The 14,466-nt window shown below is 42.7% G+C and overlaps 1 protein-coding gene across 2 annotated transcripts in view; it reads right to left on the bottom strand.

Moving 5' to 3' along the window:
• Positions 1-14,466, bottom strand: part of ANO2 (anoctamin 2) — a 391,299-nt gene that overhangs the window by 176,293 nt on the left and 200,540 nt on the right. For both annotated transcript variants that reach the window (XM_032254535.1, XM_032254534.1), the window contains exons 11-12: positions 10,590-10,724; positions 3,253-3,413 (exon numbers count right to left, since the gene is read on the bottom strand). In XM_032254535.1, coding sequence (XP_032110426.1) covers positions 3,253-3,413; positions 10,590-10,724 — 296 coding nt within the window. The remainder of the gene's footprint in view (positions 1-3,252; positions 3,414-10,589; positions 10,725-14,466) is intronic.

Below are 14,466 nucleotides of genomic sequence, written 5' to 3' on the forward strand. Positions count from 1 at the left end.
CCCCTTGCCATGCTCGACCTGCACACATTGTCCCTGTCCCCTTGCCACCCTCCAGCGTCTACCCTCATCCTATCCTCACCCAGCTCAAGTCCCCCGCCTTCCATAAGATCAGTCCCCCTGGCACCCTGTCCCCCTCACTCCTACTGCCCTACCTTCATGACACCCTGAAAAGGGAGGGGACATGATATTCCCTGAAGCCACACCTACAAATCCACCACTAGCAGGAGCCTGGGCACACTTCACTGCATGTTGTGCCTGGTTATTGTCAGGCACTTCATGTCTGTGATGTCATAACAGGACTGTAAACTTGTCCCAGCTCTTAGCTGCCTATGTCTACCTCGGGCACAGCACAGAACTGAGAATAACAAATACCTGTGCACTGGTTGAATATACAGTTAAAGCTGCATTCGTTTTCCTTGTAGCTACATTACGGTGCACTGATTTGCATGTTTTCATCTGACATGACATTTTGCATGCACTGATTTGCATGTTTTCTGTCTTGGATTTGAGGCTTTTCTGGAGTGAGTGCATTCTGACCTCTCGACACTGGCATTGGCCTGGGGATGCTAAGAATGGTAGAAAGTCCCTCCTCTTCCTACTGGTCCTTCCTTGGTACCTGAGGAGGGCTGTGCATACAGCAGTGCCCAGGGTCCTGACTGACTGGTGTCTCCTTGAAGGGAGGAAGTCAGACTGCAGGAAAGACAAGAGAGGCAAAAGAGTCCTGAAAAGATAAGTTGTTGGGGCAAGGGACGGCCACCATACTGGTGGAGAGTGGCTCCCAGTTCCGGGTGCACATCTATGCCAGGAACCACGTCACATGCTCTGCACACATACCTCATTCACCTGTCGCAAGAACATTGTTGGGTAGGTATTAGTTCTCTCAGTTTACAGATGAGGACCACAGTGCTCAAAGATTATGTCATCTGCCCAAGGCAACTGGGCACCTTGGTCAAGAGCATTGACTTTAGTGACACAGAGCTAGGTTCACGTTTACCCTCTATGGGATCCCCCGCTGGGAAGGAACAGAACTGGGACACACATGAGGTCTGCCTAGGTCAGTTAACCTCTATTCAGAAAATAGCTCAGAAAACCTGCCTCTTTCCTTCCCTTTTCAGTAGGACTTCACTCTCTTTCTCAATGTTCCCTGCAATTTGAAGTCAGAGCTGGGACTGAAGACTCCAACAGACTCACGTCCTGCCGACTGGTATCTCCAAAGACCCCCTGACTCTACACCGCCTCTTCCCTGCCACCAGCAGCCCAAGCCGCTCTCTGTGTAGGGCCATTTCTTCCCAGCCTTATCCCTGGCAGGCCTGGGCCCTGGCCCAGGCCCACAGCACAGCACCACTAATCATAATAATCATGGTAATGAGAGGCATTACTATTATTTTTAATTGTAATTTGTAGACAGTCTTGCCTAAGGGCTCTTGGCTGCTGGAACTGAGTACACAATCACATAAAGCACAGCAAGGCTGTCAAAAAACAAAACCAAGCGCTACCCTGTGCCAGGAAGCTCTGGTGCAATCCCACCCCTGGGTACTTTCCCTGCACTGTGACGTGAGAGGAAGACAGTAGGTCCAGGGGTGGGTAGGAAATGACTGAGGAGCTCAGGAGGGGTGGGAGGTAGCTGTTCATTACAGCTGTTGAGGGAAGAGAAGAGGCAGTTGTTGGAACTTGAAACTGGGAAGTACAATTGAAAACCAAGTTTCTCTACAACAGGGGATTATGTGTCCCAAGAAAGTTCTTGAAGGATCATAGACCCTGAGTTATTAGGCTTCAGCTACTCAATGGTGGTAATTACCTGCAAGACAAATTATGGGAATTAGGGTTGTAATATATCAAAAAATAAATAGGTATTTCGGGTTCCAAATCAGTTCGGGTGGATCTTGGGGTAATTCCACGACACTCCTGGTTGATAAGGAGACACAGAGCTGCCAGTGACTTCCCAGGCAACAGGCCCCAACTTCAGTGTGCTCTAAAGGCCCCTGCTGGGAACAGTTCCAGGACCCTACAGTCAGAATTCGATTTTCTCTGCTCCCTGCTCCAAGTCTCCATGGGCTGAACACTGCCCATGAGCTCCCGGGACGCAGCTGCTCTCCCTGATGATAGAGAATAGAGTGCACCCTGGACGTTTTTCTTGGTGGCTAGCAATACAGGAATCTACCCAGTCAAGTTCTGTCTCCACCCAAGTGAAGGTCCCCACAGGGGATGGAGGAAGGTTGTGTTCCAGTTCTCCTAAGAACCACTGAGAACAGGCCTCTCCCTCTCCTCCTTCTCTTCATGCTCTCAGGGACGTGTGACTCAGGACCCATCCTGGCATATCCTCCGGGTCCCATGGAGTCAGTGATAAATCGAGCAGCCACTGCAGCCAGACCATGGTCCAGCCAGTCTGCGATCCAATGTGCAAACCACGGACCTGCACATTCAGTGATGAGTAAAGGGGCAGGTGGCTGCTCAGATGGGCTGAAACATGTTGACTTGGACCCTTTTCTAATACTCACGGGTGTGTCTTCTTAGAAACCCGCAGTTACCATCGGGTAGCTATTCCACGTTAGTCCAGCTTGTGAGAATAGGAGACAGGGAGAGAGAGAGAGAGTCTGTGTGTGTCTGTATGTGTTTACAGTCAGATAGCTATGGCTCAGAGCAAGTGTATTATCCCCGTACTACGGCAGGAAGGGAAGAGGAGAAAAATGAAGAAACTATTTATTTTTTCCTTCACAAATCCCTTTGGTGGGAATACTGAAAGCATGACTCTAGCATTATATAAAATCTCTACAGTCTATACGTATGATGTCCTAACAATAACACTGGACTAGAGAGTCAGGAAACCAAATCTCAGCCCACCTTTACCGTGAGCTAACACTGTGACCAAGGCAATCACTCCACCATGCTAAGTATTATGCTGCATGATATCTATAAGCTCACCTAAGTCCGTACACCTAGAGGAGTCTTACAGGCGTGCTAGGGGTTTTCAAAACATGCATTGGTTCAAATTATGAATAAATCATACATGGGGCTAGTACATGTTTAGCACGGCTACATCTGAGAGAAAACAGATAAAGACAGGAAGGATATTCCTAATTCTATTCACACATATGAGTAAAGAAGAGAAAGGTATTATCCTTAAAATACTTCTTGGGATAGGAAGGAAAAATGCAAAAGTAAATAACCTGAAGAGGATGAGCTTTAGAGCTTTGTTGTTGTGCCCATTTAAAGGAACCACCCATATTAGCAAGCCTGGTGATGGTCACATACCCCACAGAGCCATGAAGATGGAGAAGAAGACGGTGGCAGGGTTGTCAAACAGGTGGCTGGCCCGCGCAGTCCCACAGGCTGAGCTGAGGTTCCAGTAATCACAGGACTTGTCGCACAGGGGACACATGGTGAAGGCATTCTGCTGGTCGCACATCTCTCTGCTGCAATAGATGGAGGTTGTTGGGTAGGTGAAGCTCAAGCATGGTCCACTCCAAGAAAAAGCCATCCCCAAATAGCTCCTATTTCCAAATCTATGGTTGAGTTTTTCAACTCCATAAGTAAGGAATGTTAAGGAAGTTACCATTGGATTCTTCGCCTGGAGAATGTTACTCATATTTTGTCCAAAAGCAACAACAAAAAGACTGAGTATGGCGCTCCCTGTCACTACCTGTGTCCTGGAAAGTGAGTGACATCTGTCACATATATCGGGCATTAAATTATGCCCCATAAAGTCCCTTCGGAACATGTTGGGTCCATGAGGTTGGTGGAATGGGAAACGTCAACAGTTGTGAATAAATCACAGCCTGAGGCTCAGTCCAGGCTGTTTTTGTAAAGCCTGTTGGCTGTCTCACAAACAGGGGATACTGGTCCCAAGTAGAAACAAGCACAAGTGTGTGGCCAGACCTACACATGTTCTCATCTCTAGAAGGAGAAGCTACGTGGGGAAGAATGGAGTAGATCTGAGTGGAAAGCCCTTTTCTAAGAGCATGAGCTGTAGAGCCGCTTGTAGAATGGAGAATAATAACTTCAACCTAATAAGAATTATTATAACCATGAAATAAGATTACAGAGAATGAAAGAGCAAGGCAAAGCTTTCCAAGGTCTAGATTCTTTGATACTTGGAGCATGAACCAAATCATCTCCAGTGGCCTGTATTCCAACGTGTTCTTAGTGTTATTTCCCTTTAATGGGCTGAAGAATATATTTGAAATTCCATTCATTAGCTGACTAGCTGAATCAACAGATTTAGGCTCATATAAATGCTTGGAAATAAGAACCAAAGAATTACCAGCCCTGACTGGCTTGCCCAATAACCCTCTATACCATACACTGATAGGAAAATGAATGAACTCATCGCTCTGTTATGTAATATTCTCCTGGGGAGACGGGAGGATGGTTAAGCTCATGGTTCAGGGGGAAAGGGTGGAGAACTCAATATTTCATGAAAGCAAAGCATTGGCTGTTCTTACAGGGCCGCTGGAGACAGTGATGGGTAGGCAGAGGATCTAGCAATGAGAACCACAGCTGTGTTTCCCACAGAAAGAAGCAGCAGAGGGTGCTACAGAGCGCGGCTCACAAGTGGGAGCCACTGCCAGGGTGGGCAAGCCAGTGCCCTGTGTGCTAAAGCCAGTGCTCCGATGAAACCTGCGAAGTTCAAGGAATGCCTAGGTCTATTTCTCCCTTCATGAAGAAGTTGAAGGGTGGGAGATTCACTGAGGGCTGTCACCTTCTGTCAAGTCCCAGTTGCTAGGCTTCTGTTTCTAATGAGCTACTAAGTCCGCAGGAGGGAAAGGCCTTCTGTGTGAGAGAATGGAAAGTCTTGGTCTCTGAGGATAAATCCCAGTTCCTCCGCTGACTCGCTGCTAAGCTCTCCACTGGCAAAGGTCAATAAAAATGACTCATCTACACCGAAAATATTAAATAGTAATATCTTAATAATACATTCAGCTGTGCCAGTTTCACCTGGGCATGTTCTTCTTGGTGACTTGAGAGGCCAGTTTAAGTCTTCTGGGTCAGACCTGTGTTCGCTATGTAGTTGAGAAGGAGTTGCTACTTTCAGAGAGGAAAGTACCCCCTCCAAAACAGATTTACACAGAAAATCACTTGTCTGTATAAATTCTAGTAAAAGACTTTGGCTTTTAAGTCACGTCCAAGAACACATGAGTTCCTCAATGCTGCTCTTAGAGTTTGTGTGTTAGGGACTTCATTTAACTCAGGGTGGTTTTTTTTTTTTTTTTTTGGCATGGACTAAAGAGAGATAGAAACCTAGTCAACTGAATCCTAGTTGAAACTAGTCATTGCTAAAAGGTCAGGCATGAAAAACATATTAGCAGTCAGGCAGGTGCAAAGCACTTTGAAACCTAAGTGCTGTGCAAATTATTGGTTTTTAAATTAGAGTGCAGGCAACTATCCATCATTTGCACAAGATGGCAGCCACCATGGCACGGATCCTCCTCAAATCATTTAAGTGTGAAGTCAGAATGCTTTATATATGTATTGGAGGGTTTTTGATGTAATCAATTTTAACAGAATTCTAGAGAAATTCTGGCTCAGAACGACATCAAAATGACTTTGTATTTTCTGAGAGAGGCTGCCTGCCTCTAGACAGGCCGAATGATGAGGGAAGCCCGCCGAGAATGGAAATCAGGTCTAGGGTACTCACTAAGCTGTGCAATCCACAGGTTTCTAGTGAGAAGTAACTGTGGCTATAAATTCAATGGCATATTCCTTTAATTTATTATTTTCTCAAGAAAGCATAAGAAGCTTGATAAATGGCTTGACAGTCCATTGAACCAAGACCCTAAAGTGAGCAACGTTCTTCAGGGTGAATCATTGCTCACGGATTAGGTGACTCAGAACCCTGTTAGCACAACGGGAGGAGGTACAAAGAGGCAATCATTCAGGAAATTCAGACTAAATGGCTGCTATTAAGGTCTCAGACCCAAAGTAGCCAGTCTTTCTTCAATATGGTTTCGATTAATCAGCTTTAAAAAGAATGTCATAATCTTCTCTGTTCATGTAAGTGCTTAACAAATGAAACAAATCCCCTGGTGAGTAGAAAGAGGGAAGTTCTGTAGACGTATCATGCACACATGGAAGTACTACTTACAAGCTTATGCTTATATCTCACATATCAAAGTGAAATTACTGGAAATCAAAGGTGCCATTTAAAGTTCCACCTAATCAATGTCAGTTTTCTGGTTTTGATATTGTGCCGTAGTTACATAAGACATAACCATCAAGGGAAACTAGATGAACGGTCTGCTGGGCCCCTCTCTGCAAGTTCCTGTGCTGTTAAACTAAAATTTTTCTAATTAAAAAGGTTTTATTTAAAAAGTGAGAGATAGTAAATTTCAGGCTTGATGACAAAGTCAGTTATGAGTGGCTGATAGACACACACCCTTAGAGTATGTGTTTATTTAGATTCAATATTGGTTTTAGAGAATACCCCTCTGTTTATGAGGAGTGGTATTTTGAGAGTTTCCATAGACCCACAGAAGTTGGACTTCTGATGAATTTTAAATTATGTTTAAAAAATAGTTCTTTTGGCCAGGCTCTGTGGTTTATGCCTGTTTAATCCCATCCACCTGCCAAGGCAGGTGGATCATGAGGTCAGGAGATTAAGACTAGCCTGGCCAATATGGTGAAACTCCATCTCTACTAAAATACAAAAATTAGCCAGGTGTGGTGGCAGGCACCTATAGTCCCAGCTGCTCGGGAGGCTGAGGCAGGAGAATCACTTGAACCTGGGAGGCAGAGGTTGCAGTGAGCCAAGATCACACCACTGCACTCCAGCCTGGGTGACAGAGCGAGACGCCATCCCAAAAAAAAAAAAAAAAAAAAAAAAACAACAACAAACAAACAAACAAACAGAAAAAAGAAGGTTACTTGGTTTTTAAATAAATCTATTAAAATGTTTATATTTTTCTGGTATTTACACCTTCCTGAGTTGCCAAACCTCATCCTGAGTCTGAAAAACCAACATGCAAAACTTCAATTCTGTAGCAATTTCAAACTTTTTTGACCACGACCTACAGTTAAAACAATTTGTGACATCAGATTTCAGTATGCAAATACATACCCTCACTCTCACAAGCACACTTGTAAAACTAAAACAAAATCTCACGAAGCAACGCTTACACATCCTTCTTATAAGGAATACTAATATTTATTTCACTCTATCCTATCTTATCCCATCTTATTCAAGTCCACTTAAAAACCCATTAAATTGACTCCACAACCCACCAGTGGTTGTTGTTATATCCACAGTTGTAGAACACTATCCACACTGACAGGGGGTGTAACACATCTGCAGTAACAACTGCACTTTACACTTGAATATCCTGCACGTGCATGAGTGTGTGTGAATGTGGGATGTGTGTGTCTGTGTGTAGACATCTATCTGCATGTGCATAAGTATGTGTGAATGTGGGGTGTGTGCATCTGTGTGTAGACATCCACCTGTGCATGCATGAGTGTGTGTGAATGTGGCGTGTGTGCGTCTGTGTGTGGATGTCCATGTGCACGTGCATAAATGTGTGTGAATGTGGGGTGTGTGCGTCTGTGTGTAGACATCTACCTGCACATGCATGAATGTGTATGAATGTGGGGTGTGTGTGTCTGCGTGCAGACATCTACCTGCACGTGCATGAGTGTGTGGGGTGTGGGCATCTGTGTGTAGACATCTACCTGCATGTGAATGAGTGCGTAGGGTGTGTGCGTCTGTGTGTAGACATCTACCTGCACGTGCATGAGTGTGTGGAGTGTGTGCGTCTGTGTGAAGACATCTACCTGCATGTGAATGAGTGCGTAGGGTGTGTGCGTCTGTGTGTAGACATCTACCTGCACGTGCATGAGTGTGTGGCGTGTGGGCGTCTGTGTGTAGACATCCACCTGTGCGTGCATGAGTGTGCGTGAATGTGGGTTGTGTGCATCTGTGTGTAGACATCTATCTTTGCAGCATGTGCAGACCACGTCCTTGCCTGCTGTAGTAGTTGCTGCCACATGTATTACCATGTGGGGACCCAGGGCACAAGTTCTAAGTCCGAATGCAAACCAGCCCACTGGTGCCCGACCCCACTGCACTGGCACTGGTTCCCTATGCATAATACCAGGTTTTCCACCCTTGATCAACCTGAGGCCAGATGTCTAGGGATCTCCAAGGGAAACCCAAAAGCCATGTTTTCTTAGAACACACCTAGGCAAGCTCAGGTGAAGCTACTGAGTTGTGGAGGAGGATATGAGCCTTCTGGAAAACTTCTCTCCTTATTAGAAAAAGCAAAGACTTTGGAGCAGGAGGCGACAGAGTTCAACTCCCAGCCCTGACAACTATTAGTTGTTGAAATTAGACAATTTATGTGACCTCATGTAGCATCAGTTTCTCAATCTCTGTTCAGTGGAAAAATAAAGCCTATTTATGGAGGGTATAATATTAATCTCTTACAGAATCAAAGAAACTAGTTTATAACAATCACCTAGCGTTATGAGCATTATACCCAGCACAAGGCAGATATTTCACAAGTATTAGTTCTTACCTCATGCTAGATGCTCTGGAGAAAGCAAAGCCCTAAAACCCATCTCCTGTGATAAAGGTCCCAGAACTCCCAATCAGGAACACTTGCCCTCTGTCTCTCTCCCTCCTCCCCCTTCCTTTTCCCCTTCACCCTGGGAAAAAAAAAAAAAAAACTTGACAATGATACTAGAGTTTTATGCAAAAATATATATAAACTCTTGTCTCTTACATCAAGTGACTTAGCTTTATTCTAGATACTGACAATATAATCTTCAGTTGATTTGATTCGCAAGACCATTCGCATAGATTGACATAGATTTAGTTTTACTCTACTTATTGACAATATCAGCCCCAGGTGATTTGATTTGCAAGACCATTTCTATAGGGTATGCATCATCAGGCAGGAAGCAGGTAAACCAGAAAACAGGTTTCTGCCCACGGATGCACACATACCCTTTTATAAAATGTGCAGTTTTTGGCTTTTTCTTTAGAATGGCTATTACTTCCCCCATTACCACCCCCAACTCTAAAGATCCACCCAGTGTCTTCATCCACCTGGCTGCGGAAGGAATATCATGTTGGTACAAAGCTATCCTGCCCCCTAGCCACAATGAATTGGTTCAGGACCTCCACCTAAGTCAAATGGAGTCATAGGACGTTTTCACTTTAGACCAATCGAGTATAAAGCTCTCAGGAGTAACACCCATGAGCTACCAGCAGCAATGTTTAATTCAAGTGGATAAAATACAGAGTGAAACCAACAAATGCTAGAAAGAGTCAGAGGCAGGAGATAAACGGAGTCCCTATTCCAGTGTTCCTTGAATGCTTATAATAAATTCCCTTTTTGCTTATTCTAGCTCAAGTTGCGTTTCCATCACTTGCATCCAAAAGTATATTAAAACATACTAACCATGCTTCCGTTTGCAAAGACAATTCTGAAGATGGCAAGAGGTTTAAATTCTGAATATTAACCAAGCGTCCGTTTTGTCCCTTGTACTCTATTTCCACATATTTTGATTTATTCAACAAGTATTTATCAATTTTCTGTGCCAGACAGAGTCTCCTTGAATTCTCACCACACCCTGAGGCAGGCGTTGTGATTACCATTTTACAGTCAAGAACCTAAGCTTCAGGGAGCAAACTGTCCAGTCACACGGCTGATATATAACATTGTCAGTCTAAAGAACGCTGTTTGTAAGCACTCCTTTTCTTTTCTTTTCCTTTTTTTTTTTTTTTTTTCGGTCTTGCTCATTTGCCCAGTCTAGAGTGCAGTAGCACAACCAATCACAGCTCACTGCAAGCTCATGCTTCTGGGCTCAAGCAGTTCTCCCGCCTCAGCCTCCCAAGTAGCTGGGACTACAGATGCATGCCGCCATGCCCAGCTATTTTTTTTTTTTAGAGAGATAGGGTCTTACCATGTTCTCAAATTCCTGGACTCCAATGATACTCCCTTCTTGGCCTCTCAAAGCACTGGGATTACAGGTGTGAGCCACCATGCCCAACCCATATTTCCTTTGTGGGTTCTCTCTTCCCCATAAAAACTAGCGTTGATTCTATGTCTTGGCGTTCCAAGAGTCTTGCCTTGGAGCTACCCCTCCCTGTAGTTTCTGACTTCTTGAAACAGAGGCTGTGCGTTCCTCAGCATTAGAGCTGCCTGCTTTCTCGGCATGCTTCATTCTAGCAGCGTCTGACCACACAGATGTGATTTCTACCCAGTGTCATTCCCCACATCTTGCCTTGGGTCTTATAGGAAACCAAAGGAAAAAAAAAGTGATGAAGCAGAGAGACAGGAAAAAAGTATTTCTCTGGCATGATTTTTCTTACCAGGAATTATCCCCCTGCCCACATGAGACACATTCCCCTACCCTGGAGAAGAGTTTGACGAGAAGAGGAAGTGGGCCTCACCTAGCAGGGCTCTGAAGCCATTCCCAGAATCTGTAGCTCCTAGATCTGTCTCTGGAGGAAAGTTACATATGTCATAGCAAAGGAGAATAATAGAGGGTGAGGGCTTTGGAAGGAGGCATGTGAAAAGTACTTATACTAAGTTTAAACTCCAAATTATAAACATATGGCAAGTGAGCCTTTTTCTTTAAAACTGATTTACCTGGGAATATCTTCTTCAATTGTTGCACATCCATAAAGAAACACAATCACCCCAATTACAGAAGATGGGATGAGGAATGATGTATATAATCCCAGCCATGCAAAATACAGTCCAATTTTTTCTCCAAAATACTTTCTGGAAAAGAAAGAAAGAAAAGAAAATGAAACACATATTAAGAACATCATATACTTTCCTTATTTCTGTTTGTTCCATGCCTAAGGATGGGTCAACATAGATATTCATTCCCCTCGTAATGAAAACAAAGGGATGGAGGTTACACGGCGAAGGGGAGGCCTCAGCACCAGGAATCAACAACTGAGCTTTTCTGAAATGAAGTGCATTCCATTGGAATCACATACACACACCTGTCTTGGCTGTTCATGTGAAATAGAGAGCCGTGAGAAAGAATCCAGCCCCAACAGTAAACTAAAAATATGCCATACGTTTTGGCACCTTTATCTAATATGAATAACACATCATCATTTCATAAGTGCCACAGCGTTCAACCCATAAGAAGGCACACCTCTTTGGAAATAGCTTATTTAAACAAAATACACAGATCATATATTTGGGCATGTATACCGGTGTATGCAAACCAACATACACACACTTACTGAAAAACTACTAGAAGAAATCCAATAAAATCTTAGTAATGGTTTTTTTGGATGATGGGCTTATGGGTGGTTTTTATTTCTTTATTTTTAAGCCACTTTACTGAGGTATATTGGCATACAAAGAGCTGTACATGTTGAACATACACAACTTGATGAGTTTGCAGATAAGTATATTCCCATGAGAATATCACCAATCAGGCCATAAAGTTATCCAGCACCTCCAAGTTTCCTTTTGCTCTCAGCCTTGTGTTGTTTAATTTAAAAATTCTTTGTGTTAAGAACAATTAATGAAGATCTACCCTCTTTGCAGATTTTTAAGTATACAATATAGTATCGTTAACTATAGGCTCTACATTATACAGATCTCCAAGCATATATGTACTGCATAACTGAAATTCTGTACCTCTTGACCAACATCTCCTCATGTCTCCCTCTCTGCAGCCCTGTTAACCACTATTCTATTCTTTGGATCTATGAGTTTGGTGGTTTTAGATTCCTCGTAGAGGTGGGATCATGAAGTATTTGTCCTTCTGTGCCTGGCTTATTTCACTTAGCAGAACGTCCTCCATGTTTCAGCAAATGGCAGGATTTCCTTATTTTTAAGGCTGAATAATATCCATTGTGTGTCCACATTTTGTTTATCCATGCATCTGTCAATGGACATTTGGGTTGCTTATACCTTTTTGCAATTGTTAATAATGCTGCTACAAAATAGGAGTGCGGATATCTCCTCAGGATGTTGACTTTAATTCCTTAAGACATACATCCTGGGCCGGGCGCGGTGGCTCAAGCCTGTAATCCCAGCACTTTGGGAGGCCGAGGCGGGTGGATCACGAGGTCAAGAGATCGAGACCATCCTGGTCAACATAGTGAAACTCCGTCTCTACTAAAAATACAAAAATTAGCTGGGTGTGGTGGCGCGTGCCTGTAGTCCCAGCTACTTGGGTGGCTGAGGCAGGGGAATTGCCTGAACCCAGGAGGCGGAGGTTGCGGTGAGCCGAGATCGCGCCATTGCACTCCAGCCTGGGTAACAAGAGTGAAACTCCGTCTCAAAAAAAAAAAAAAAAAAAAGACATACATCCTAAAGGGGGATTGTTGTGTTAATTTTTTAAGGAACCTCCATACTATTTTTCACAGTGCCTACATTGCCACCAACAGTGAACAAGGGTTCCCTTTTCTCCACATCAGCACCAACCTTTTTATCTTTTGTTATCTGATAATAGCATTCTAATAAGTGTAAAATGATGTCTCATTGTGGTTTTGATTTGCATTTTCCCGATGAATAGTGACGTTAAACACTTTCTCATAGACCTCTTGGTCATTTGTATGTCTTCTTTAGTGAAGCATCTACTTAGGTCCTTTACTAAATTTTTAATCAGGCTATTTTTTTTTTTTGCTTTGCTATTGAGTTGTAGAAGTTCCTTATACATTTTGGATATCAATCCTTTACCAGATATATGGTTTGCAAATATTTTCTCCCATCCTGCCTATTGACCTTCACTCTGTTGATTGTTTCTTTTGCTGTGTAGAAGCATTTTAGTTTGATATATTCCTACTTTATTTTTGCTTTTGTTGCTTGTGCTTTCGGTGCCATATCTAAGAAATAATTGCCAAATCTAACGTGTAGAAGCTCTTTTCCCTTTTCCTTTTAAGAGTTCTGTTGTTTCTGGTTTTACATTTAAGTCTTTAATCCATTTTAATTTGGGTTTTTGTATGGTATGCAATAAAGGCCCGACTCATTCTTATGCATATGGATATCCAGTTTTCCCAATATCATTTATTGAAGAGTAAGTAATATGAACAGTTTAACAATACTGATTCTTCTGATCTATGAGCACAAGATACACTTTGTAAACCAAAACGTATTCTGAGACATGTCTCAAACAATGTAGAAGTTTATTTTGCTAAAGTTAAGGACAGGCCTGGAAGAAAAAAACATGGAGTCACAGAAACAGTCAACGGTCTATGTCTTTCTCCAGAGAAGAATTTTAAGGGTTTCAATATTTATCAGTGACTTTCTCCAAAGATGAATTTAAGGGCTTCCGTATTCAAAGGGGAAATATTGGGCTGGTGGGCTAGAGGGGAAAGAGGGAGGGTATGGTCATTCACAAGTTGCAGGAGAAAAGGAGCAGGTGGGAGAATAGTCAATTAATTATTCCTTTTGTGCTCAGCAAATTGTCACTTAATATAAGGAGAATATAGAGCAGCTGCCTGTGGAGATAGTTACCCTTTTATCTGTGGCTATCTGCTTAGGAACAAAAGGAGGGGCAACTTCTTGCATCACACAGGTTTCAGCTTAATTTTTTCTCATTTTGCCAGAATGAATTGAGGTCCCAAGTTTTTATTTTCCCTTCACACCTTCCTTTCATTTATGTTCTCTTTAATTTCTTTTATCAATGTTTTATAGTTTTCAATGTGCAAATCTTTCGCCCTCTTGGTTAAACTTATTTCTAAGTATTTTATTCTTTTTGATGCTATTGTGAATAGGACTTTTTTTTTTTTTTGAGATGGAGTTTCTGTGGCCCAGGCTGGAGTGCAGTGGCATGATCTCGGCTCAGTGCAGCCTCTGCCTCCCAGATTCAAGTAATTCTCCTGACTCAGCCTCCCAAGTAGCTGGGATTATAGGCCCCCACCACTGCGCCTGGCTAATTTTTGTATTTTTAGTAGAGATGGGGTTTCACCATCTTGGCCAGGCTGGTTTCGAACTCCTGACCTCATGATCCACCCACCTTGGCCTCCCAAAGTGGTGGGATTACAGACCTGAGCCACTGCACCTAGCCGACTTTTTTCTTAATTTTCTTTTAAGATAGATTGCTAGTGTACAGAAATGCAAATGATTTTTATATGTTGATTTAGTATCCTGCAACTTTCCTGAATTTACTATTTCTAAAAGTTTTTTTAAATAGAATCTTCAGGGTTTTCTACATATGAGATCATGTCATCTGGAAACTAATGCAATTTTACTTCTTCCTTTTCAGTTTGATGCCTTTTTTTTTCTTTTTCGTGCCTAATCGCTCATTAGAACTACTATGTTGAATGTGAGAAGTAAGAATGGTCATTTTTGTCTTATTCCAGATCTTAGAAGAAAAACTTTTTTACTATTAAATATGATGTTAGCTTGAGATTTTCATGGTTTTTATTGTCTTGATGTTAGATCCTTCTATTCCTAATTCATTGACACTTATGTTCCTTCTATTTCTAATTTGTTGAGATATAAGTTCCCTTTTTTTTTTTTTTTTTTTTTTTTTTTTTTTTTTTTTTTT

Source organism: Sapajus apella, unplaced genomic scaffold (genome assembly GCF_009761245.1).
Source record: "Sapajus apella isolate SASKATOON/1434 unplaced genomic scaffold, GSC_monkey_1.0 scaffold86, whole genome shotgun sequence".
Lineage (NCBI taxonomy): Eukaryota > Metazoa > Chordata > Mammalia > Primates > Cebidae > Sapajus > Sapajus apella.